The following is a 23,928-nucleotide window of genomic DNA, read 5'->3' as shown; positions in this document are numbered from 1 at the left end:
ACAGAGGTGGTTGTAAGTGGATTCCCTGTTTTTTCTAAGCTGTTGTCAGCTGGGTACCTCTTCTCCCCCTTAGAGGCGTGTGCAACTTAAGGGCTTGAGGACTGTGAGATATAAAGCAACATGCGTGTTTCAGAAAAAGGTATTAAAGCTCTGACCTTACCAAGAAGGGCTTAGTGTGGTACAGAGCAGCGAGGCAAAGTTTTGGAAGAGGTGTACCACCATAGGAAAGGACTGTTGCTGCTGAAAGAAAAATAAGTGCGGTATCACCAGTACCACCCATCAGGCAGAGTGTTATGGTGAGGAGGCAGATGCTACCCCTTTCTCTTGAAAGGCAGAGCACAGAGACCAGTGCCAGGGACTGCAGTTATGATAGCAAATGCCAATATTCTTGTTCTGCCACCAGGATTTATCAGAGAGAATTCTGAAGAGGTATGTATCAGCTAATGGGGAGCAGTATATCTCTAAATAAGCAGAATTTTGGTAGTGAAAGTACCAGAAGAACATTGTAGTAAGCAATTGAGGTGATCTGTTGTCTCTGAAATCTAAGAGCACCCTCTTTGCAAATATCAATAATTTGATACCCTCAGTGCTGATTTGACATAGCTGATCTGTCCATGAAAGCCATAATTCTACACTAGGATCTGAACAAACACAGTGTAAAAGACCAAAGATTGCAACAAAGTCAAGAGATGACAGAATCCCATGGATAAATTGAACAGTGAGGTAGTATCAATCACTATTGTCGTCTTTATTCTTATAATCTCACCTGGCATCAGTTTATACAGGTGTTTCATTTTATGGCCTGGAGATGATCAGCCCCCTCCCTCTACACTCCGCCTCGCTCAGGCTCCTCCTCCCTCTACAATCAATTGTCATCTGCAAATGATTTTTTCCCAAAGTTATAATAGTTTGGCACTGCCTGTCCAACAGACTGCTGAGTGACAGCTGCCATTCCATTTGTCTATGGCCAAATACTACCTGCCCCAAATTTGTACACACAGCTTGGTGGGAAATGTACCCTGATCCCTGGGATCCCAAGATTTGTCTTTGTTTGCCAATGTTCTGTGGTGTTTGTCTACAGCACTTCAGTGATATGCCTGCCCCTATTCTGTCTGTATGAATCCACTTAAAAGCCTAGACAAGCTTAAAATTAAAATAAAGTAATTCTGGTAAACCTATGAGTTAATTTCTTGATTATCGAATTGGAAATGCAGTCATCCCTTCCCTGCCCTCTCCCTCTCCCCCTGAAAAAAGGCACAAAGTAGGAAAACATTGATTTAAAATAAGCCTGAAACTAATCTGTTCTCAGAGCTGTCATTTATAATTTTTCTGAAGCATTTCATCTGCATTAGCTAAGGGCCAATCAAGAGTGCTCCACCTCAAGGGATCTGTCTGTCTTTGACATGGGACCTGCTGATTCTTCACTGGGACACAGAAACCAAAAAGACAGCCCCTCTCTTACTAAGCATTTCTGAGTTATTTTAGGGTTAACATACAATGCTAACGTGGGAGCAACAGTGACCTAGCCTTTCCCTAGGCTTGTGTACTCTGCTGAGCTATTTCAAGCTACGTAGTCTCTGTTGCACTGAGTTGGATTCCTCCTGTACTTCAGCTTGTCTGGGGCTAGAAAGCTGCATTGCCACTATTATGGGGGGTTAGTTCCTCTGTTTTGCATCCCATTCTGTTTTCTGGGAGTCATGGATTGTGCGGGGAAGAACAAGAGCAGAATTAAGAACATGCGTGACAGGCTGAAAAGCCACGTGTTCAACATTTTTACAGCTTTAGCTGTCCCCTCCACTTCCTCCCTAAAACTCATTATGTCCCTGTTGCCATGAGGATTACAGTAACTTTCCTCAAGACTCAGATCAATGTGGATTTGCCTGCCAAAAATAGTACCAAATTTAAAATCATGATTTCCAAATCTCTTATCTGTTCATATATTTTTTCCATCAGACTCTCTAGCAAATGTTTATTGGCATTAGAGTTCTCTGAGACTCTGAATGCTGCTGCTAAGGCTTCCCTAAATGCTCAGCTTTTGCAGACAGATTACAGCAGGAAAGCAGTGTACGTGCAGAAAGAGAGAAAACTTCAAAAATCTTCTCCTGGCCAGACATTGATTTTTGGAATAAAGTCTGTAAAAACTGTTTCTGAATTGTAACCCATCTCTCTCCAGTTCCTTTTTGTCTCCAAGACGATTTAAGGTTTTCAGGTTTCATGCAGTGCTCAGTTTGTTCATTCATTGCTAGAGAAGTATTTTCCTTTTGTATGTGAAAAGTAATTTGTATTTAATCTAAGAAGGAATGGAAGTTCTTGGCATATCATCAGTATTGGACCAGTGTCAGAATTCAGCTTTTCCTTAACTTGCTGCTGTGGTCCTTGGACACATCCCTGAGTCTGCCTGGGTCTACATTTCACTTCATATTGCCAGTTTTGGCTTTCATGTTCTAATGCAGCAAGGGTCTCATGGAGGGGCATATCTGCTGTGATCACTGGGGAAACTTTACCTGGAGTGAATTGTCTGTCTTAACAGTAAAACTCAATTTTATTTTTCAAAGGCAAAAAGCTCCACCTTCTAAATTAAATTAAGCTCACAGATAACTCTGAAAAGTCCCATACTGGCAGCAAGGATAGTCAGTGACAAACTGTTCAAAGGAAAAAAAAACAACAACATAAGCCTCATGTTTGAATTATAGTACAAGATAAGACTTAAGCCTGCTAGTAGATTACAGGTGTTATCTGGCCACATGTTGTATTTTCTGATCATCTTCTGTGCATTCTTTGTCCTTTAAAAGATTTGTTGCTTTGTTTTTGTCAAAGGAAATTTTCTTTTGTGGGATTATTGCAGGAAACAACATTCTAAAGGCCCTTTGCCCCATAAAGGGCTACTGTTCCAAGTCCTGTTAAACACAAGGCGGAGGATTTTTTCCAGTACTTTCAGTATGCTTTGCATTGGGCCCTGGATAACTAGCTAGGCTTATTGTGGCATAGCATTCCTTCTAAGTCATCGGTCTCAGATTCATTTACGGTTGTCTTTTGCTTCCTTATTATGAAGCAGGATAAACTCTGCTTAGCACTGAGCAACCTCAGTCCTTCCTTGGTTTTGTATGAAAAACGCTGAAGGTACTTAGCTGTTTGCAGAATACTTTTGGCACTGTGTCAAAAAAGTCCCACACTTCATATGGGTGGGGCATAAGAAATGCAATGGTCTTAAAAAATTCAAACTAATCAGTCTTCTGCTTATTTAAGACAAGAAAATAACATCTTCAGATCACTTAAGTAAGTGATCTGAAAGCTGAGTAAATTGGGACAGATCCATTAGGTAGCCTGTGGAGAAAGTAAGTTAATCAAGGTGAAGCTAATTTTGGCCTTGTAAAAGACTAAGTAGACTAAATCGAATCCTGACAGCCGTCTTCCCTGTGACAGCAGTTTCTTACCGCTGAAATACAGGTAGAGATGAATTACAGAGAATGAGCAGCACTTCTTTGAAAAACGAGCCTAACAAATGTCTTCACCATGAGAACTTTTTCTAACTGAACTCTCCAGTGAGTGGGGTGCACTGGATAAAATGCTGGATTAATTATTCTAATGCAAGAAAACCTGAGAGGTGAGAAACATGGTCCAGGTTACTCAAACATTCAATGATAGATGTTCCTGAAATGGTACCATTTGCTGCTCTGCAAATGTTAGAATTTTTTTCCTTTAAACTTATGCATCATTTTCTACACACAGGAAAATCAGATTTTGGGAAGCTTTGGGGCTGATGTACAAATTTTTTTAAAAGTTTTTAAACAACACATGCATGACTGAGTTGTTTCTCTTATTTTATGTGCAAGCTAGGCAATTGGGTTGGCGTTCCCATTGAATATTGTTTTGTGATATGAAAATAAGTATATAAGCCATTTTTAAATACACCAGGCATCCCATTTGAAAAAAAAAAAACAAAAAAACCAAAAAAAAACCAAAAAACAAACAAACAAACAAACAAACAAAAAAAAAAAAAAAAAAAAAAACTAGCTCCTTAACAGGGATATGCAGGGTACATTCAGGTCATCTGAAATATACAGTGATTATATACTGATAGTGAGCGTAGATACTGAATATTAATATTAATCAGCTTTTTATCAGGATGGCTGAACATTTTAATCAGTTTTTTATTAATAGGAAACTGAGGTGAGGAGAAGTTAATTGACTCTGGAAGTACCTATATAGTGAGTCAGTGTTAGTGCATTGCTGTAGCTGTGACTACTGGTAATAACTGGTATAGTTGGAAGGTAAGGCCAGCTCCCAGGCATAGCAACTGTTTTTCAGGTCTGCCTCATACCTGAGATAAACCTTCTGATATGTGCTTGTCTCTGTCAGTTAACTAATCACTGACAAGGAATTATAGGTCAGATCCACCTGTAGAAACGATGTGTCAAAGGGATATTTAACCACCTGACATTCACACCAATACCTACACAAGATTACAGGCGGAAGGGGGAGTGGGAATAGGGATAGGACATATGATGGGCTCAATCTACTGTTGTGCCAAACCAAATTAATACTGTGTGTAGGAAGCTTTTGTTCGTTTGCAAACAGACTCTGCATGTAATAGAGGCAGGTAATTGCTTTTTTCCAGCTTTCTCTAGGTATGGTATCAAGCTGGAGTGCTTGTTACTTGAGGGCTGACTCCTTCTCGCTTGCAGTTCTGCAGTTGATGACAAACAAAACATCCGACCCACTGCAGGGCTCCTTGAGAGTTCTCCAGCCTCCTCCCACCAGGCAGCAGCATCACTGATTGATTTCAGGAGGGAGGGCATGAAGCGTGGGTAGTGATAGCAGCAGCACAGGCTTGCAGCCAGGGTACTTTTGTGGGCTCTAATGCTCTGCAGCCACCCATTTTGCTGATGCTTGTCTTCCACACACTGCTTTTTTGAATACAGTCCTAATGCTGCATCCCTTGGTGAGCAAACACTACTCAGCAAATACTGCTGCTCCTGCTCATTGGCTCTTGACCTCATTCCTCCCTCCCTGCCAGCAGTGCACTTTCCTGACTTAACATCTGTTCCCCTTTCTCCCCCACCACTTTCTGTTCACACCTTTGCTTTTTAGTGCAGCCTCCCCAGCATAAGTGTCTATGTTGGGAAGCCTGTAGCCCTTACAATCCGATTACTGTAGTCATTCATTGATCATTGGATGAGCAGATTAGAGTCACCTGAAAGCCTGTCAGAGTCCCTGCTGTAGTCAGTTTATCAGAGCAGTGAAGGGAGATGCTTTCTGGAAAACCAGTTCGTTTTGTTCCTGTCACTCTTCCATCTGGTGTGAGTGGGACCATAAAATATAACCAGGTGGAAGAAAGGCTTTCAGGTAGGAGTCTTTTTTTCCAGTCATGAGAGATGCTGTCTTTAGGTTGTGGGTTGGTTTTCTTTCTATTTCAGAATGACCTCTCTCAGACATTAATCTTTTAAAGAAGGTTATCACTACAATAAGCAGCCTCTCTTTGAAGACTTAACTGAGAGGCTACAGCTTTGTTTCTCTGAGAAATATATTTCTGCCTAAGGTAAACGAAGTATGTCTTGCCTACAGTGATGAAATATTTGTGACAGCTTTTCAAAGTCACTATTCATTTGAAAGCATTTTGCTGCATTTCAAGCGTAACATAAGTATAAAGGACTATAGAAGACTTTCCAAAATATACAAGTCTAGTCTTGTTAAATGTCCAAAAGGCATTCCAGACCAGTAGCCTGGTGGAACCACTTGGCTATGTAAGAATTGGTTTCAGAGCACTAAGGGAAAGGGAGAGGTTTTTTTGTTGCTGTACTGAAAGGTCAGAGGTAAGCTGTCGTGAGCATCAAAGAAACGCTGCTCCAGTGCTTTCAAGAGTGTCCCAGAGTTCCCAGTCCAGTACTCTGCATGGTCACTAACAGCTGTAATACTTCTAAGACTGAGCTTTTTTTTTTTTTTTTTTTGCCTTTTTTTTTTTCTTCTTTTTCAAAATTGCCTTTTTTCAGCACCTCAGGACCAAATGCGAAACACAATGCTGGCTAGAGACCAAAAATGAAGGACAAAAGCAAAACATGTGTGGAAGCTTTTAATGATATAGGAATTGTGCCATCAATATAAACAATGTTCTCTAAAGACAGCTTCTTGATACAAATCATTTCCAGGAAAAGGGGAACCAAGTTTGGATACAAATGAGGGATGAGTGTTTGCAGAATGAGCAGAAGTTAAATGGCAAGAATTGCATTAATATTTCTTATAAATGAAAAACAAAGATGTGATGCTGACAGAAAAAATCTTTAATTTAAAAAGAAAAGAAAGAGAAAACCCACCCCTACATGTGATGGTCTTCTTAACTGTGAAGCGATCAAATGCTGTGAACATTAAGCTATTATGTACCAGAATGACAGAAAACAGGTGGTTATTATAACAGTCTTGGGAATGGCCCTGCATTGGCCAAGCGGCAAACTGTCCCAACTTGGATTGCCAAATTCTATAATGCTCTAAGTTTCAGCTGAAAAGTGGAAGTCATCGAAATACATATAAAACCTGTTAACTGAATATATGCCTGAGTAATTCTGAAAGCATGGACATGATGTTACCCCAAAGAATGTTTCTGAGAGCAGCTGATGTGGATTAGCTAATGGGAACTCAAACAGCCATCAAACTGTCTCATAGGATTAGCTCAATTTATAAAACTCTCCAGAAATTACTCTTGTGCAGGTAGATTTGATGTAGGCAAGCTGTAGGATGGGAGGAAGCCCTAATCAGAATTAATCACTGAAAATCAGTCCCGAAGCATCTGAGAGTTGGATGTAGCGTGTGTTTTTCTGGAGGAAAATGGACTTGGTTTCTGACACTAAGCATCGTTTCTGTCTGTGTTCATTTTCTGGCCTTTTTCCAGCTTTTTGTGTGCAGTTATGAATTCCCCCAGCTTATGTTACTTCTATGAATTGACTTCCAACCTGGCTTCACTGAGCTTCCTTCCATGACTACTAGATTAACTTGAATTTATTAAAACACAGTCCTGTTGTGCAAATATTGCTAAACAAATGACAGAGAGCAAATGCATATGTTAGTCACTTGTGTACCATCAGTCATGATACATCAGATGGAGTAGGCACCAAAGAGAAATTTAATCTGTAGAATGGTTATGTAACAATTAAAAAACGTGACGTCACAGGTAAAATGGCTAACTAAGTGCTAGAAGTGACCCGTTTTAACATCTAAGTTTTTCATCTCTAGTGCCTCATACTTAGGCACAGTGAGAGTCACCAATGGAAGAGTAGCTGTAGGATTGATGTTTGCCTTTAAACTACAAATCAAAAGTTGAAATACATCTTTAAGCAAGTTGTTTCCAAATGTTAGAATTAAAATTATAGAGACAGCAAGACAGACTCTAAGGATATATCTGCGCCTACTTTTTTCACTTTTATTTTTAAAGATAATTAGCACTTCTGTTACTGTGAGTTCTGTCCCTTTCTATTAATTTCTCTTGGATTTGGGAGCATACATGTTGACAGTATTTAGAAGCCTGTTGAGTACCTTGCATTACCAGCTGATGTAAAACATAGACACAAACAAACATATATATGCTCCAGTGCAAAAATCTCATGGAAGCGTCACTTACAGAAGAAAGATTCTTGCATAAGCAGAGGAGCACGGACAGTGCTTACAGAAAAGCAGAGGATGTCAGGGTGTCACAAGTGGTTTGTCATGTGTTCAAGAAAATAATAATTAAAAAATGGCTTTTAATCAAAGGACTCAGTGAACTAAGGGGATTGGTTTGAGAGCAGGGTGATATGCATGTTTCTTCTCAGTATAAATATTTTTGTGAATACCACTATCAAAAGTATAGGGAAATGGGAGGACTATGGAGAAGAGTTGTGAGCGTATAAGCAAGAGATATTCAGCACCAGCAGAAAGACAAGAGCTGTAAAGGTGAGAATTAAAAAATTGCTTTATGAACAGCATATGCAGGAAGTAGGGTTGTAGGAAAGGAAAGTCCAAGTAAGGAAAAGAGGAGATGGTTTGCCTAAGGGAAGCATCTGTCTTTGAGTGAGGTGACTAAAGAGAAATCTGAAAATTTCAAACACATAATCTGGTGTATATAGAGCCAAGTAAGGATGGCAAGTTCTTAAAGGTATGTTTCTTCAGTTTAGTCTTAACAAATTTAACAGCATGTTTCTCAAGCATCTAACTGGGTTGTAGCATAGAGTCCCTAGGTTAGTGTGGCCAAGCATACTGAAAACAAAGCTGAAAAAACAAATACAGGGCCCCCATGCTGAAATGTAGCAGGTCTTGCCTTTTCCTTACTTCTGCAAGCCTATACAGTTGTTTTGCTCTAAAAGGCAAAAATGTTCACATAACAGAATTTGTAGTATGTACATTTAGGATAGAAAATATATCTAACTAGGCAGATATACCACTCTGACACCTGCTTTAGCATTTCTTTTTGAGATCTAATTTTGTCAAGCAGTGATACCTCACTTTTAGAAGAATAAGGTTTCTATTTTAAACAAAAAATTAAGACTGTATATGTGAAGGTGAAATTCTGCCTTAGCAGTATGCACATTTTCACTGCAGAGCTAACCTGGCTTGATCTAGCATGTATGAAGCACCTTTTCTGCTGTTCTCCATGTCAGGCTGGTATCTAATGCTGGGGAATTTGTTAGCAGTGAGCCAGCTGAGCTGCCTTATAAATGCATTTGGTAGGTAGACACGCTCTCAGGCCTTCCATGGAGTTGCTGCCTGTGGCAGTGACAAAAGAACAATTACTTGATGTAAATAACTTGCAAACAGCGTTAGTCATTAATAAGGCAGACAGTTCTGAAGGCAAAAGCAAACAGCACTTTGGCTGCACAAACTTCCAGTGAGGCTGTCGCTGAGGAATTCGGTCTGCTGACTGCAAAGTGATCTGCCTGAGCTCAGCTGGGTATTTTGTATCTATGTCCCCTGCACTCTAAATTGAGATGTTTCCCGAGGAGGGGACGTGGAGAGGGAGGTGCTGATCTCTTCTCCCTGAGATCCAGTGTCAGGACGTGTGGGAATGGTTCAAAGCTGCGCCAGGGGAGGTTCAGACTGGACATTAGGAAGCACTTCTTTACCGAGGGGGCGGTCAATTTGGACAATGCCCTTAACAACATGCTTTAACTTTTGGTCAGCCCTGAAGCGGTCAGGCCGTTGGACTAGGTGATCGTTGTAGGTTCCTTCCAACTGAAATAGTCTATTCTGTTTTGACTCCCAAATCATGATTCTTACTGGTATAGTCAGCCTTTCGATAGTGGTATTTCTGGGGTGGCATCTCTTTCAAATGCTGTGGGTTGCAGAACAAACTGAGTAGACAGAACAGAGGTTAAAATGCTGATGACCTGGTGATATCCCATACAGAGGGTAAGACTGGGGAAAGAAGGAGTGCACATGGAGCTGCAGGATAGGGCTGGAAGACTAGCCTGCAGTAAAATAAATAGACTGCCAGACTGGATAAAGTGGAACTCGGCTTCCTTTGTATATCCCTAACCACCTTGACTAGTATAGGTTTAGGGCATTGTCAGTCTTGGGTTAACAGTTCTTCTGTGTAATGCAAGGTACAACATCCAGACTACAACCTGGCCCAGCTCTACAGTGAAAGCATCTCCCAAGGGTTTTTAAATCTTGCCTTCCAGTTACAAAAACATATTATAACTGCAGAAATAAATGATGGGAGGTAGATGTGTAAAGAACACTGCTAGGCTGTTAAACGTCTAGTTCTCATGACCTAAGTTTGCAAAATGGCATACCAACCTGAGATCTTTAATAAAGCAGAAATGTCCCTACATTTCTCAAGAACATAGAGGTCTCATATTTTTTTATGCCAGTATAAATCAAGTTTGGGATTCTTGGAAAACTTGCAGAAAATATTTTGACCATATCACTTCAGGCCTGAGACAGAAAAATACTGTACAGGAAGAAAGACAGATGAGATGAGTGTCCTAATATCAATTTTCTGCCTTATAAAATTGTTATTTTTTGAGTTGATAGCATTGTTAATGTGAGATCTGGTAACAGCTGGATTTATTTACATTGAAAATATTTGGAGAGGTGAAACTCTTTTCAAGATCTGTGTGTGAACCTGAGTCTTGCTTTGAGAGATTTTAGTGCTCGTTCTCTCTCTGAGCTTGCTCACACAGAGAGCTTTTTGAGTTAAGCATTCTCCTCAGCTCAGTTGACTTATTAGCCTCTGAGCCAAAATGATATTTAAACACCATAAATGGTAAATGTTGCTGAGGCAGTCCTTTCGCACGGCTCAGACTAGGCATTATTTGGCAGTTAACCACATGATTCTGGCAAACAGATTCCTCGAGTATAATTAAATCTGTTATAAGACTAAACACTGTGAGTTGTTTGCACCGTTCTGAGCATAAGGCAGCAAACTCTCTATTCTTTGCATGTCCTTGACTTGTAACCAGTTGTAACCCTGATCTTGCGCAGCTGAGTTATTGCCCTGAAGGTGTATATGTGCAGTGCTGTAGCTGACCCTGCTTGAGCCGGCGGCTGGACTAGATGATCTCCAGAGGTCCCTTCCGAACTTAATTATTCTGGGATTCTCTGCAGTGTTGAGCATGCTGAAGTCCTGATACTTCAACAGGAGATGTCAGCATTCTGCAGCTCACATTAGAAAGTCTTCAGTACATCTGGGTGGGCAAATGAACAAAAAAATTTACTAGGATAGATGCTGTCCGTAAAATGTTAACTGTTTTGACTATAGGCCAGGTAAAACCTAGGTCCAGTCTTTGGAAACCTTCTTAAAGTTTGCATCCTGATCTGGATTTTCTTCTTCACTCCAGTTTCAACAGCAAATCTGGGAATGGAAATACCACAGTGCAGTTATTGATTCCTTTTTTCCTTCTCTCCGAGTGTATAATTTACCTATATCTTTTACCTTAGAAAGTAAATAGTTGGTTGCATACTTGCAGTTAAACTGGTACATGTGTATTTTACAATTGATTTGTAGTAGGTTAACTGTTCAGTGCAGCATTAATTTTCCGATTTTTCTTATACATATAAAACTTCAACACAATAACTCACTCTTGCTTATCAATATAAAGATGTTTACATTTGCGTTCAAGCACTGAGTTCTGATCCAGGTCTAGGTTCTCAAAAATTCAAGTGTATTTTGGCTTAGGCCCACAGCTAATATTAAGACTCCTCTTGCAATAATTTCCAGTCTGCAGATATGTGGAGGTAAATTTATGTAAGGACTCTCTAAATCCTGGATTGAGAAAGTCAAATAATAGGAAAGCATTTTTTATCACCTTAAATTTCTATTAATTCAGCTTAATAGATAAACAGATGTTTCATATGGTAGCTGTAGATGGATTAAATTACTATTGATTACACAAACACAGGAAAACAGAATAAGAGATTAATAGAAATAGTAGTGTATCAGAGGCAATATATCTCTTTTCCCATTGCCGTGCAAATATGCTGAGAATCTGTATTTTTCTAAGAAACTGGAAGAGTTTAAATTCTCCTTAATCTCTGTGGATTTAACGCACTAAGGGGCTTTTTTAAACATAGATTTGGATGCTTATTAGAGTGTATTTCTAATGAAAAAAAAAGGAATCCTTAGGGGTAAGGCAATGCTGTGGGAAAAGCCTATATTACTTTTGCTTTGTAGAAAACATATATGGGTATATAAGGTACCCTTTAAATACTTTGCTTACTGTTCCTGTTCTCCCACTGAGCTGTGCATCTTATTACTTGCTGTTTGCCGACATTCATGCATATTAAAGCCTGAGGAAAGGCAAAACCCATAGGAACCATATAAGTAGGGTCATTGTGGTGAACTTTTAAAACTATCACCCTGTGTAATGCCTTATCAAAAGCCTGTTGAAATAACAGAGACCGCTGCTCACCAGAGAATGCCCCAGCTAGGCTTATGTATTATGCCAGACCACAGCTCTGTGCAAAACTTGTTGAACTTCTTGATCTCATAATTTTATAAGAGCCTTTGAGAATTCAGTGCTCTATAAGCAGCCTTTGAGAAAATCATAGTATCTTCTATATTATCTTGCGTGGTTTGACCTGCAGGAAACCAACAGCTGTCTTTAAAAAATTGTGGCAGCTTTTAAAAACTACTGTAAAATAAAGTAGTTACACAATCTGAAAACAAGTTATTGAGATGTACCAGTGTTTTATCAAGCCCACCCTATGTAGTGCTTTCTGATGTTCCTCGTGAATTGCTTTGACATGATCCACCTGGGGGGAACTCAGTGCAGCAGCAGCAGTTGATTGGGGAAAGGAAAGGGAGGGAGAAAATTAACGGCCTGGGGTAGAATTTTTTTAGTCCCTGTGGCAGTACTGCTATGTGTTAACTCTTCCTTCTTTTCATTCTTAGAGGTGACCCTACTCCTACTTGAAAGTAATAAGAAGTAAGAGTGGTGAGGGAGATATTAAATGGCTATAGGCGATTAGAGCTCGTTAACATAACAGGAAGAGATCGGATCCCCTCTTTTTCACATCCAGTTGATTAAGCTTGAGGATGCGTAGATATATAACAAAGTCATGCCCTTATGCTAATGTCAGACAAAATTTTCCTTAGGTTCCAGATTTCCTTTCTGGTGCCAGATGTGCCATATTTTTATTGTCTGTAGTTTTGGCAGCAAAAATACCCTGCAGTGTTACGAAAGAGGTTGTTTCAGCCAGAAGCATAGTGACTTGCAGTATCTGAGCTGGAAGCTGTACCTATGCTTTCTTCTTTCTCTTCCTTCCCCCTGATTTGGGCTCTGAAGCCATCTGTCACTGAAAAGCATATGAATTTTGAACCCCAGCAGAGTTCATCTGGTGAAAGGGACTTTGGAGGAATGACGGAAAGCAAGCCCTAATACTGGCCTTTCGTTGTGTGCAGCTTGCTTATTTGTGCCCTGTTTTTCTTATCTCCTTGCCCTCCGTTTTTCTGGTGCAAGTGACAGATTTTGTTCCTGATGTGTGAGACTAGCTAGCACCTAGCTATGGCCAGGGAATGTGAACTTCTACAGTTGTTACACTTTCTGAAGCTACCCCTTTGCAAACAGCGCCTGATTTTTTGTGTATGGTTTTCCTTGTACTACTTTCCTGGCAAAATAATTAACCAAGTGTTTTCAAAAAGAAGTAGAATCACACAGTATCTCTTCACCATAAATGGGAACAGGAGTTATTTACGTAATCTTGAATGAGCAATGATGTCCCTTCTTTTCCCAAGTACCCTCCAAAATCAAATTGATTGCTGTTTTTTCAAGCAAGAGCTGTAAAGGCTAAAATTGAAGAAGCCCTTAGGTATATTAAAATAAGCTGTGGAAATGTACAGTGCTGCTATCTCATGGTAAAATTGTGAAATGTTAAGGCCTTCATCAGAGGAGCACTGAGTCACTGCATGGTGCTGTGTAATAAATAAACAAGTAAAAGCATTTACAAGCTTTGGAAGAATTTGAAAATAGTTAACATTCAGGCTTTGTAACTTGGCCTCTGCATGGCTGTATCAGTCCCTTCTGAGAAAATGCAGTGATTTTAGACTAAGACTAAATAAAACCAAATAACGCATCTAAAACTGGGTGTGTTGTCCTGTGTAAAACATCTGCGAGAAACTAAAGTTGTCAGTAAGTCAGTTTAATTTTTTTTTCTAAGTCTACAAGTCCACAGTATCAAATTCTAAGTAAAGGAAGAAATGTTACATGAAATGAGCCCCTATGGTTTCTTAGTGAACAAATAGCATTTATGGATTAGAACTTTAGTCTTTTTAATTGTTGCTGCCAAGTCAAGAAACATTAGACAATTTTCGTGATATTCTGCTTAAGTTGTTGGTACAGTAAACATATGCTACTGATCAACATATACTACTGAACAACAGTACCATAAGATTAGAGATCCCCTTTAAAAAAACCTTAAAAATTAGGGGAGAATGCCTGTGTTTTGAAGAAAGCCTGTTCAAGTTGCCATGGACTCAATCTTTTTAGCCATATATTTACTGTATCCTGGATGTCGCACATTTGAAAAGGAATACTGGTTGCCTTAGCCATGTTACCTTCTCATTTTTGAGCTCTTACGTACAACAGATTTCATATCTGTTGGTGAAGAAATGCCTTCACTGCCCCCGTGCTGCAAAGAACATCAGCAGTAGAAAAGGAGACGTTTCTACTCCTGCTTTGTAATAGGTATTGAGAAATCAGGTAATTCTTCAGGGACTAAATCAAAGTGTAGGTGCATTGGTATATGATTACAAGGACAGGAATGTCTTCAGAAAGGTTATGATATATAAAGTTGCCTTTGTTTCTGCCCCTGGAGTAATCCTCAAGCTTTCAATATTTCAGACTTAGTAATCCATCTTAATGTTCCTCTGCATGATTACATTCAGTTTCCCCTAATGAAATAACTCTTTGGTCTCTCCAGTAACTTTTCTTACTCTGTTGAAGCTGTACCCTTTAAAAAGTTTTCTGCTACTCGTGTACCACATAATTCTGGGTTTTGATACTTACTATCATGATTTTCTGTTTAAGCACAGAACTGGTCTTCATACAGAGATCAGCATAAACCTATGCAGTGCTTAAATTTAGTGTAAATGCTGCTTTTAAGATTTGTGCGATAGTGAGGCAGGTTCTGGCCCCTTCATTTCAATTTGACAGCTTCACTTACAAATAGTGAGCACTGATTGGTAACAATGGCAAGTTGTTCTTCATCCTTTAATCCTGCAGGTCACTCTTTTAGGGGTAGAGGCCTGCACCCCCAGTAAATCTTCTTAATGTCTCTCGTATCAGTAGGTCTCCTCACCAGCGCAGGATACATCTGCCTGAGATAACTTCAGAAACTGAGACTTAACTTTTTTGTAATGTTGTTGGGTTTGTGCTTCATATATGCAATTACCATGAATTATTTGCTTGCTTCCTTTTAATGTTTATGCAGCTCTGTGCAAGAAGGTGGTTTTATTTCCGTACATGAAACTTTCATTTCTGCAGCACATATTTTGGAGGAGTTAGCGTTGCTGAAAAATTCCTTTTGGGAAATGATTTTACTCTCTTCCTTCTGTAGTTGCTCACCCATTTCTTTTTAATAAGCTGAGGCTGTTACACTGTATTGTCTTCCTTGATTACAGAAATCTATTTATTTAGACTACATGGAGCAGGCACATCAGTCTAATAAAGAAAAGAGCCAGTTGCGAGGGGTGTAGAGTGCTGCTAGTACTTAATGCTGTTTGTACCAGGGCTCTGCTGGAGGCAGCTTGGTCTGTTCTGGGAGAATTGCTTTTAGAACCACTACTAGCAAATTTGTTTTCTGGTCACTGTTAACTCTCTTGTGGGAGCTGTTTCAGCTCTTTTTTTGTTATCTGTCCTTCTCTGAAGGCTTGAACTTCTCTGATCATACCCCAAGTCTGTTTCTTTGTTGGTCTAGAACTACACCTCTGCTTTTACTCTCCTTTCCCTGCTCTCCTTTTATTGCATATCACCTTCTCAATTTGCAACGTTATGAATTATTTCAATAAAAGGGATACCAGAAACTTTATCATTTCAGTGTCCTTTTCTGTTTTTTCTATGCCTCTTTGCTGTCTTATTATTTTCTTGGTTTTTTTTTCTTTTTCCTCCTTTCTTCTTCTTTTCCTCCTTTTTCCCATTATATGGATTTCTGCTTTCCCTCCCACATCTGTTTCAGTTTGAGGGACAAAGGGATTTTCTGCAAGGCATTAGAGCAGTGAAGGAGCATGTGCTGATATTGCTTAGTCCAGCAGTTGCTTGAAGCTGTTTCTCTGAGTAAACAGTACAGAACAGAGGAATATGGTGAACCATAGCTGTTTATTACTGTAGATGGGTTTGACCCAACTTCATGGCTATTTTCTATACAGCATTAGTCACGTACAAGCAGGTGCTATAGGAAACACCAAGACTGAACAATGTGGCCTGATGGTGAATCAGGCATTTCAGAGTAGTCCATAACGCCAAGCTGAGTGGGTCTCAGTCAGATCCCATATTTCCATTCTCACATGCATCAATGTCTCATTGCTCAGTGCCAAGAAAAGACCTAAGACATAAGCCAGCGAGACAAGATTTTGGCTAGAAAAAGCTTTGCTAGAGAAGAGGAAAAACTTCCTCTCCAGGCAGCTTCCAAATTTACATTGAGCTCAAATAACCCTGGGACAAGCTTAACTTTTTGCCTCCAAGAGGTTCAGTGGACATGCTCAGTGAGGTGTTTTCAGTTTTTCTAATGACCATCCTTTTATGAACAGTGAGTTTTTTCCAGCCTGGCACTTTGTGTTCCTGTAATGCTATTTTGTATGATCTTGATATACCTTTGAAAATTTTGAAGGTAGGAATAAGCAAAATGAAGCTATTTTCATGTATGGACAGAAAGAAGGGTTGGCATTTTAAAGGCAAGATGTAAGAGGACTGAACTCAATCTAAACAAAACAAAAAGTGTATCCAAGTGACCAATAAATATTTATGACTTCTTACATTTGGTCATGATCACTACTTTGGCTTCAGGAGTGTCATTGCTCAGGTTTTTAGAGCAGAAGTATCTTTCCTGGTCTAGTGTACCATACAGGTAGCAGTTAAATGATTTTACTTCATAGCCTCTGAATCCAAGACAGAGGAGACCACTGTGGATACTGGAAATTACACATCTGTCACAGATATATGTTATCTTTAAGAGTGATTAATTTAACTCCAGCACTCATCACTCAAAAAAAAAAAAAAAAAAAAGAAGCCCTAATCCAACAATTTGTTTTGTGATATATGTTGATAATCTCAGGTTTCAACCTTTCCCTCATCAATCAGTTGGCTAAGTGTAATACAGGAGAGGAGTATGGTGACTCAAACCCATTTGATATTGACCATCTAACAAGCTAAAGGGTTTGTAGTTTCATACAGAGTGGCGAATCCTATATTCCTGTGAGTTTACATTTTTAACTCATCAATCATGAGAATAGCAACCTGTAACATATCTTAAGATTTTTATGTGAATTTAGCAGTGATTAAAGGCATTGAATTGTTGGTTACAAGTTGTTGGGGTTTTTTTTTGCACCTGAGCATGTGTACTTGGGGAAAAGGAGTGTAAATTTCTGTGTGATACTCTATGATATCTGTTAACAATGATTTCAGAGGATCCCTGGAGGAAGGACAGTTTCATTCCCATTTCGTGCCTTTTTGCTTGGACTACTGGCAAGGCAAAACAGCTATATTGGGTGGTTTCAGTGATTTTTGCCTTCTGAGAGCTGAAACAATACCACTGACTTGAAATCAGTTTGAACTTAAGGTCAGTTAAAATTTGTCATGAAAATTCCAATAAGAGACCCCTTTTGTTCTCTTCTTGACTTCACAGAAAAGAAGAGCAGCAAAAAGGCAGAAAGTGCACAGGCTGCCAAGTTAAACAAGACTTTTGCACCCATCTTCCTTAAAGGCCTGACTGACCTCAAAGTAATGGATGGAAGTCAAGTGATAATGACTGTGGAGGTATCAGGTGCGTAGCTGTAGAACAGTATTGTTTAAAAATTTTAAGTCCTGCTTCAAAGTATATGCTTTTTTCCACTGTCCTTTTCTTTTAGCAGGTGTCTTTGCATTTGGAAATAATATTTCAAGGAACCACTGTTTAAAAGTTAAAGCTAGGTTTGTCTAATCTGATCTTCAGGGTGGATGAACATTGTCCAGTGTTAATGTGTTCAGACCTGTACAAGTGTTTCTTGATTGGAATAATAATAAGAATAAGGCTATTATTGGGTCCTGCTGTTGAACTAAAACTAAGTCTCAGTGGACTTGTTATAGCTTTTGTTGTGAACCAAACAAGATTGAATTCCTGTCAGCTGGGGTAAGATTAGTGCTGCAGAAAAGAGCAGTCCTGGTATGAACTTTGGTAACAGAAACCCTTGATAACCACCTTCGTGGGATCTAGAACTCATTCTCCCTCTCTATTGTATACATGCTTCCCTTATTCATTTGTATTTTAGCTGTAATAAGACAGACTTAGAACTATTCCACATTACACAGCATTGACAGAGTTAATGAAATTCCTGAATGTTTTGAAGATGAAATCGCAGAATCAGGTGGCAGAAAACAACCAACCTTGTTCATTTTCTTAATCAATATACGGTGGGGTTTTGTGTGTGTGTGTCTGATTTTTGTTGTTTCCTATTTTTCAGCTAACCCACCTCCTGAAATTATCTGGCTGCACAATGGGAAAGAAATCCAGGAGACAGAAGATTTCCACTTTGAGAAGAAAGGCAATGAGTACAGTCTGTACATCCAGGAAGTATTTCCTGAAGACACAGGCAAATACACCTGTGAAGCCTGGAATGAATTAGGAGAAACTCAAACCCAGGCTACCTTGACAGTACAAGGTATAAAGTTTTTCTCCACCTTAGGAAATGCTAAAAGAAAATAATTCTAATGTGCTGGAAGAGTGTCTATTTAAAGTACATTAGTGTTTATAAGGTCTGTTGTGAAGGATGCTAGGAGTTCTCAGTCTCTGCATCTGAATTAAAAAGGATATTGAGCAGAAGCAACTTTAAAAAAATCTTTTCACTCTGGAACATTATGTTACTATTTCAAAAATGCATTCCTGAGTCCTATTCCTAGGGACAGTGCAAAAATTCTGCTAAATGCAGCTTCAGATTATAACTATAAGGCTTACTTAGCTATGGATTTAATGTAAACCATTTAATGATGTTTTTCTTTCTAATTAAAGCCCTGAGTATTTGGAAAAGCTGTCTAGGAGCCAGGTATCCTGGCTTCAGTATTAGCATTGTAGTGGTAGCAGGTGAGGAACACATGATTTCTGCAATTTGAGAACTAGCTGCAAAAAATTTGGCTTTGAATCTCCACGTATGATGTAAATCCCACAGTAAACACTGAAGTACGTACAAACTTCCTGTGATTGGGCATTCACTACCTTCATGACAGGGGACTTCATCTAATCTTTCTGTATGCCAACATTTTCCCATAGTCATTAATGAGAATTATTGGAAATCAATGGGATTGTTTGTAATGTAAAGGATCTTAACCCCCGGATTTCAGAGAGCTGTGCCTCCAGGGGTGGGTCTGTAGTCTGTTCTCACTGTCTGCTCTGAATTCAGACCTTCCTTTATTCTCTAAGCTCCCCTGAGATCTAGCCTCAGGGTCAGTCTTCTATATTAAATGCAATTTTATGCAATTGTTAATGATGATTTATTACATGAGCTCTCAACTGCACAGCAGTCATAGTACTGTCACTTGCCCTTAAAGCTATTCCTACCCGTATTCTCTAAGGACAAATCTTCAAGATTCCTTTTAGGGCAGCTTTAAAGTCCCTTTGTTTTGCTCTTAATATAAGCCTGGATCAAGCCAGTAAAGTGCTAAGTAAATGATTAATTTTAGTACCAACACAAGTTACTTCCAAAATTAAAGCCTGACCTATTTTCAGATTAAAAACTCACACCCTGCATGTTCAAAATGACTTTGCTTCTCTGTGATTGCTTCCCCTGAAATTAGTTAGCTTATTAGTTACATTGAAGGTTGGCATTTTCTCCTGATTTGTAAACTGTGTTTGTAAACTACAGAACCTCAGGATGGTATTCAGCCTTGGTTCATTAGCAAACCGAGATCAGTGACAGCAGCTCCTGGGCAAAATGTCCTTATATCCTGTGCCATTGCTGGAGATCCTTTCCCCACTGTTCACTGGTTTAAAGATGGGCAAGAAATAATGCCGGGAACAGCATGTGAAATCCTGCAAAATGAAGACATCTTCACACTGATCCTGAGGAATGTGCAGTCTCGTCATGCAGGGCAATATGAAATTCAGCTCAGGTATGTTTGCCATGAAAAGAGCGTTTTCCCTTGGAACAATTAGTTATATTTACCCGCAAGTTGAAATTCCTGCCTGAAGAAGACAAGACTTCCCACCTATTCGCACAAAACACTAGGGTACTAAAGGAACAAAATACTTCTGAAGGATGAAAAGAACTAATAAGACTCAAAGAGGAAAGAGGAAACACAAGAAGAGTCAGAAAGAAGGACAAAGCAGTACAGAGTTTCTTTTTGGGATCCTGAAAAACAAAGCTTTGTGGTAGCAGTATGGAAAGTAATTTGGGTTTCTAGCATGGGAAACCACAATTATTGTCTTGATTTTGGAGCTATTGTTTATGTTTGGCATCTCTCTGGATATTTGTAAGGATGCCTGCTTTCCATGGGAACAACCTGACCAGGAAGGGCCGTTCCACAAGATTATGATCCATACCTTTAAGGGGAGAAAGTGTTTCCTGGCCATGTTTGAAATGTCTGAGTTTTATATGGAAGTTGTAGTCTCCTTTTTCTGATCTGTCTTTGAAATGAGGCATCCTGATGCTCTGAACTTCTTGTCATTCCTACAAAATTTGGAAGAGCTGTTTTGAATTCTTTTTTTTCCTGGTAAAATAACTGTCCTTTAAATGAAGAATCAGATTTGCTAGTTCTTTACCTTGTAGAAAGTGCCACAGCATTTTCCACCTCCAATGGTGAAAATTGGGTGTAATTACATATCCCCTACGTGGCTATAGAAAACTTAGTGTACAACTTTAAACTGATGTTATCATTCTATGCTATTTACTGCGCATAGATGTATTGCCTTACTTGGCTAATATTTGTGACTTTCTTTATTAACATTTATTTAACCATCATGGACATTTGAATCCATTACACTGGAAAAAAATTAACTGCTCTGCTCCACACGCTAGCTTTTTAGTCCAGAAGGACTAGTCCAGTAGGCAGTTTAGACAGATACTGCCCAGTATTATGAAGTGTTAGCGTTGCAGTTCTGCACCGCTTGCACTTGCCTGGTTTACAGTGTTTTTTGTCTTTTTTCATGCTATAAACAAGTTATTTTTGTTTCATATACTTCAGTCTAGTACAAAATTTTAAAACTGAGTGTCCTTTGTCTGCTTGTAAATAAATCGCTCGCATCTTCCTAACTCAAGGAGGGATGGTATTTCTTAATAAATTTAAACCATTTAGCCTCTAAACAGTGAGTTTAATTTTTTATAGTTATAGTTCCAACCAGCGTTGCCCAAATGATGGAAATCTCACTGTGTAGATGCCTAGTTCTAACGTATGTTTCCATAGACTATCACAGGCAGCCACAAACTGCTGTATATTTTAGTATTTAAAGTCAGACGAGCCATTCACTTTTCACCAGAAAAGGGTGCTTTAGAAAATTATAGCTGTTGTATATCGATTTCTACACTTTATTTCAAGTCTTATTACTAATATTTATGTGGGTAGAGCCATACGTGCCATGACCTTTTTGCAAATAAGCTCTTCAGTAGGCTTAGACCCTTTGTACTCTGCAATAAATTGTGAACTGACTAATTTCAGAACAATTGGCTTGTTCACAATCAGCCCAGGTCATCTAGGGCATTCATAATGCTGATTCGTGCACGCCATGTCTACATACATCCTTGCACCTAAGAAAAGTCTCTTTGGGGATCAGTGGCGTTTCTAACACTCAGTACCTCTGCCGCGATTAGAAATGGCAGTTCAATTTCATTAAGGTCACTGACCTCTACATGAGAGAGCAGGCCAAACTGTGAGAATTGCTACCTTCTACTGGTACATTTCCACACTTTGGTTTGTGTGCCCTGGACATGGGCATCTTCTCTTACGATATGCTGGTGGTTTCACTTGAACTGAAGGAGAATGAGATATTTCAGCAAAACTTCAGGGATGGAGGAAGGAAACAGAAAAGGAACAATAAAGGAGAGCCAAGAGGGCTTTGTGGAAGACCTTGTTGTGGCTGACTTGAGCAAGTTGATGTTAATGATCAGGTGTAGTTGGTGATCACCCAGGCCCAATTAACCACTGAAGACATTTGTCAAAGTGGAAGCCTGACAATATCAAGACTCTAGAACATAACAGAATGTACACTTATAAAATTAATTATTTCAGAAAATTAGCGGAGGAGAACAATTTTGGGGAGGGGGTAAGAAGAAGTAAAGTTGTAGCTAGAAAACAACACAGCAGATTACATGCTAGTTTCAGTTATTCCCTAATCCTTTTACTGGAGAAATAGCTGAGGATCCCACAAACATCAGTGCATTCATGTTGGCTTTTTCTAATCCATAATGAGTAAGGCTATGCTGCAATTAGAGAAAGGGGAATGCTGACACCTCTTTTTACCCTGCTGTCATTTGTAAAATTTCAGTTACTGTTTGGGGAACAGAAAGCCATATGCTTTTAGGCAATTGCTTATATACTATGAATAACAGAATAACTGCCTCAGGAATATCCAAGGAGCCAAATGTCAGCTGTATAACTTCAAGATTGCAATAGAGCTAAAATAATTTTCAGCAGCAAATAGTCTTGTCTAAATAGCTTTTGAACTGCCTGCATTTGTCTTGAGTACTTGATTGAGAATTGTTTATATATTCAGAAACAGTCTTAACAGTACCTGAGAGGAGGAGAGCTGCGTTTAGTGTCTTTCTCTCAAAAACTCCTACAAAGTCCATTAAAAATATGGAATAACTGAGAAACCACAAGTCAATTCACTGAAGAGTTTATAGAGAAGTTGACAGTGGGCTATTTTTAAACGTAATCATTTTCTTTTCAAATAAAATGTGCAGCTCCTTTTCATGTATTAATTTTAGAAGCATGTTGCATAGCTGCTTTTAGGGAGTCATTCCTTCTCCAACTCCCTTAATTTAGTCTGGGCATGGTTTCCTACCAGTGTTAATTATTTTCCAATTTTCTTCTCCATTATTCTTAAGCTCTAAATTCTGTCCTAATACCTCCACAATTCTCCTTTTGTGTTGGCTGCTCAGAAATTGAAACTCTGGTCTTAAAAATTTGGGTTTAACAAAAGACCTATTTGTCTCTTCCTAATTCTTTCTCCTTTCATCAGACTGAGCTGACAAGAGTGTGTGGCCCAGTGTGATCCTAGTGTGATCCATCAATGATTGCTGGTTGGCTTTCTGTCTTTCCCTCCCTCAACATTATTTAGAATAAGTGTTTGCTTTGCCTTTTACTATATAGCAGACTACTAAGCCTGACTTTTAACAGGGTAGTCATTGCAGCCTCTCCTGGTCCTTGTTTTAAACCTACTCAGACCCGATTCCTCTACACTTGCATTCTTCATTTTAATTGTCCTAATAATGTTCCATTGAGCCTGTTACTGCTCAGACCTCAAGGAATGGTGTTGCAAAAATATACAAAGAACAACAGATTCACCCACTACTGCAGTTCATCTATTGAAGTTTGAACATTTTACAGCCTGCAAAATGCCAACCCGTGCAGTTGAGGGATAAGAAATGAGTCAGAGTCTCTGTGAAACTGTTGTGATTGAAATTGGAAATAACAATCCTTTTTTGACTCAGAAAACTGGACATCTTTTTCTCCTCCTGTCCTTTGCACCCTCCCAGTGATGCAAGCACTGGTATCTTTTTTTATCTCAGTATGACTTTCCCATGTTCTTTCAGTCAGTATGCACATCGTAAACGAAGAGCTAGGCAAAGAAATTGGGAGTACTGGACAGAGACTGTTGAGCAAGGCCTTTATCTTTATAACAGCACAGTCAACATGAGAGACCTCAGAAATCCTCCTGCAGTTCCTTAAACAAATCATCTGCTTTGTTAACCTTTGTCTTCTCAGACACTGAGTATTTCTCTTCTCCCCCACTCCACCTTCCATAAAAGATTGGTTAGTGTTGATTAATCTTATTTAGAGATTTTGATAATCTGATTAAAATCAGAAGTAAACATTCGTCTTATAGATCAGTGGTACCTCGAATACTCTGCAATTCAGGTTATATAAAAAGTAGTTGTAAGATTACATTCCATTAAACCAGGCAAAAAATATAGTTCTGTCTTTCTGTAAAATACAGTTTGCAAACCTTGCTTTCTGCTGTCAACACATTGTCTATTTTTAGGAAAGAAAACCATGACCCCTTCCCGTTCCATTCTCCCACTCAATGCTGTAAAATGCAAATAAAATGATTGGTCTTTCAGGT

At 39.1% G+C, this 23,928-nt stretch overlaps 1 protein-coding gene across 6 annotated transcripts in view; it reads left to right on the top strand.

Annotated features, from left to right (window-relative positions):
* Positions 1-23,928, top strand: part of MYLK (myosin light chain kinase) — a 220,239-nt gene that overhangs the window by 116,410 nt on the left and 79,901 nt on the right. For all 6 annotated transcript variants that reach the window (XM_082311647.1, XM_082311644.1, XM_082311646.1 and 3 more), the window contains 3 exons: positions 17,305-17,442; positions 18,119-18,316; positions 19,514-19,760. In XM_082311647.1, the coding sequence (XP_082167773.1) occupies positions 17,305-17,442; positions 18,119-18,316; positions 19,514-19,760 (583 nt within the window). The remainder of the gene's footprint in view (positions 1-17,304; positions 17,443-18,118; positions 18,317-19,513; positions 19,761-23,928) is intronic.

This window comes from Platalea leucorodia (assembly GCF_965183815.1).
Source record: "Platalea leucorodia genome assembly, chromosome: 5".
NCBI lineage: Eukaryota > Metazoa > Chordata > Aves > Pelecaniformes > Threskiornithidae > Platalea > Platalea leucorodia.
The sequence above is the reverse complement of the archived record's forward strand: the minus strand, read 5'-3'. Positions and strand labels throughout refer to the sequence as shown.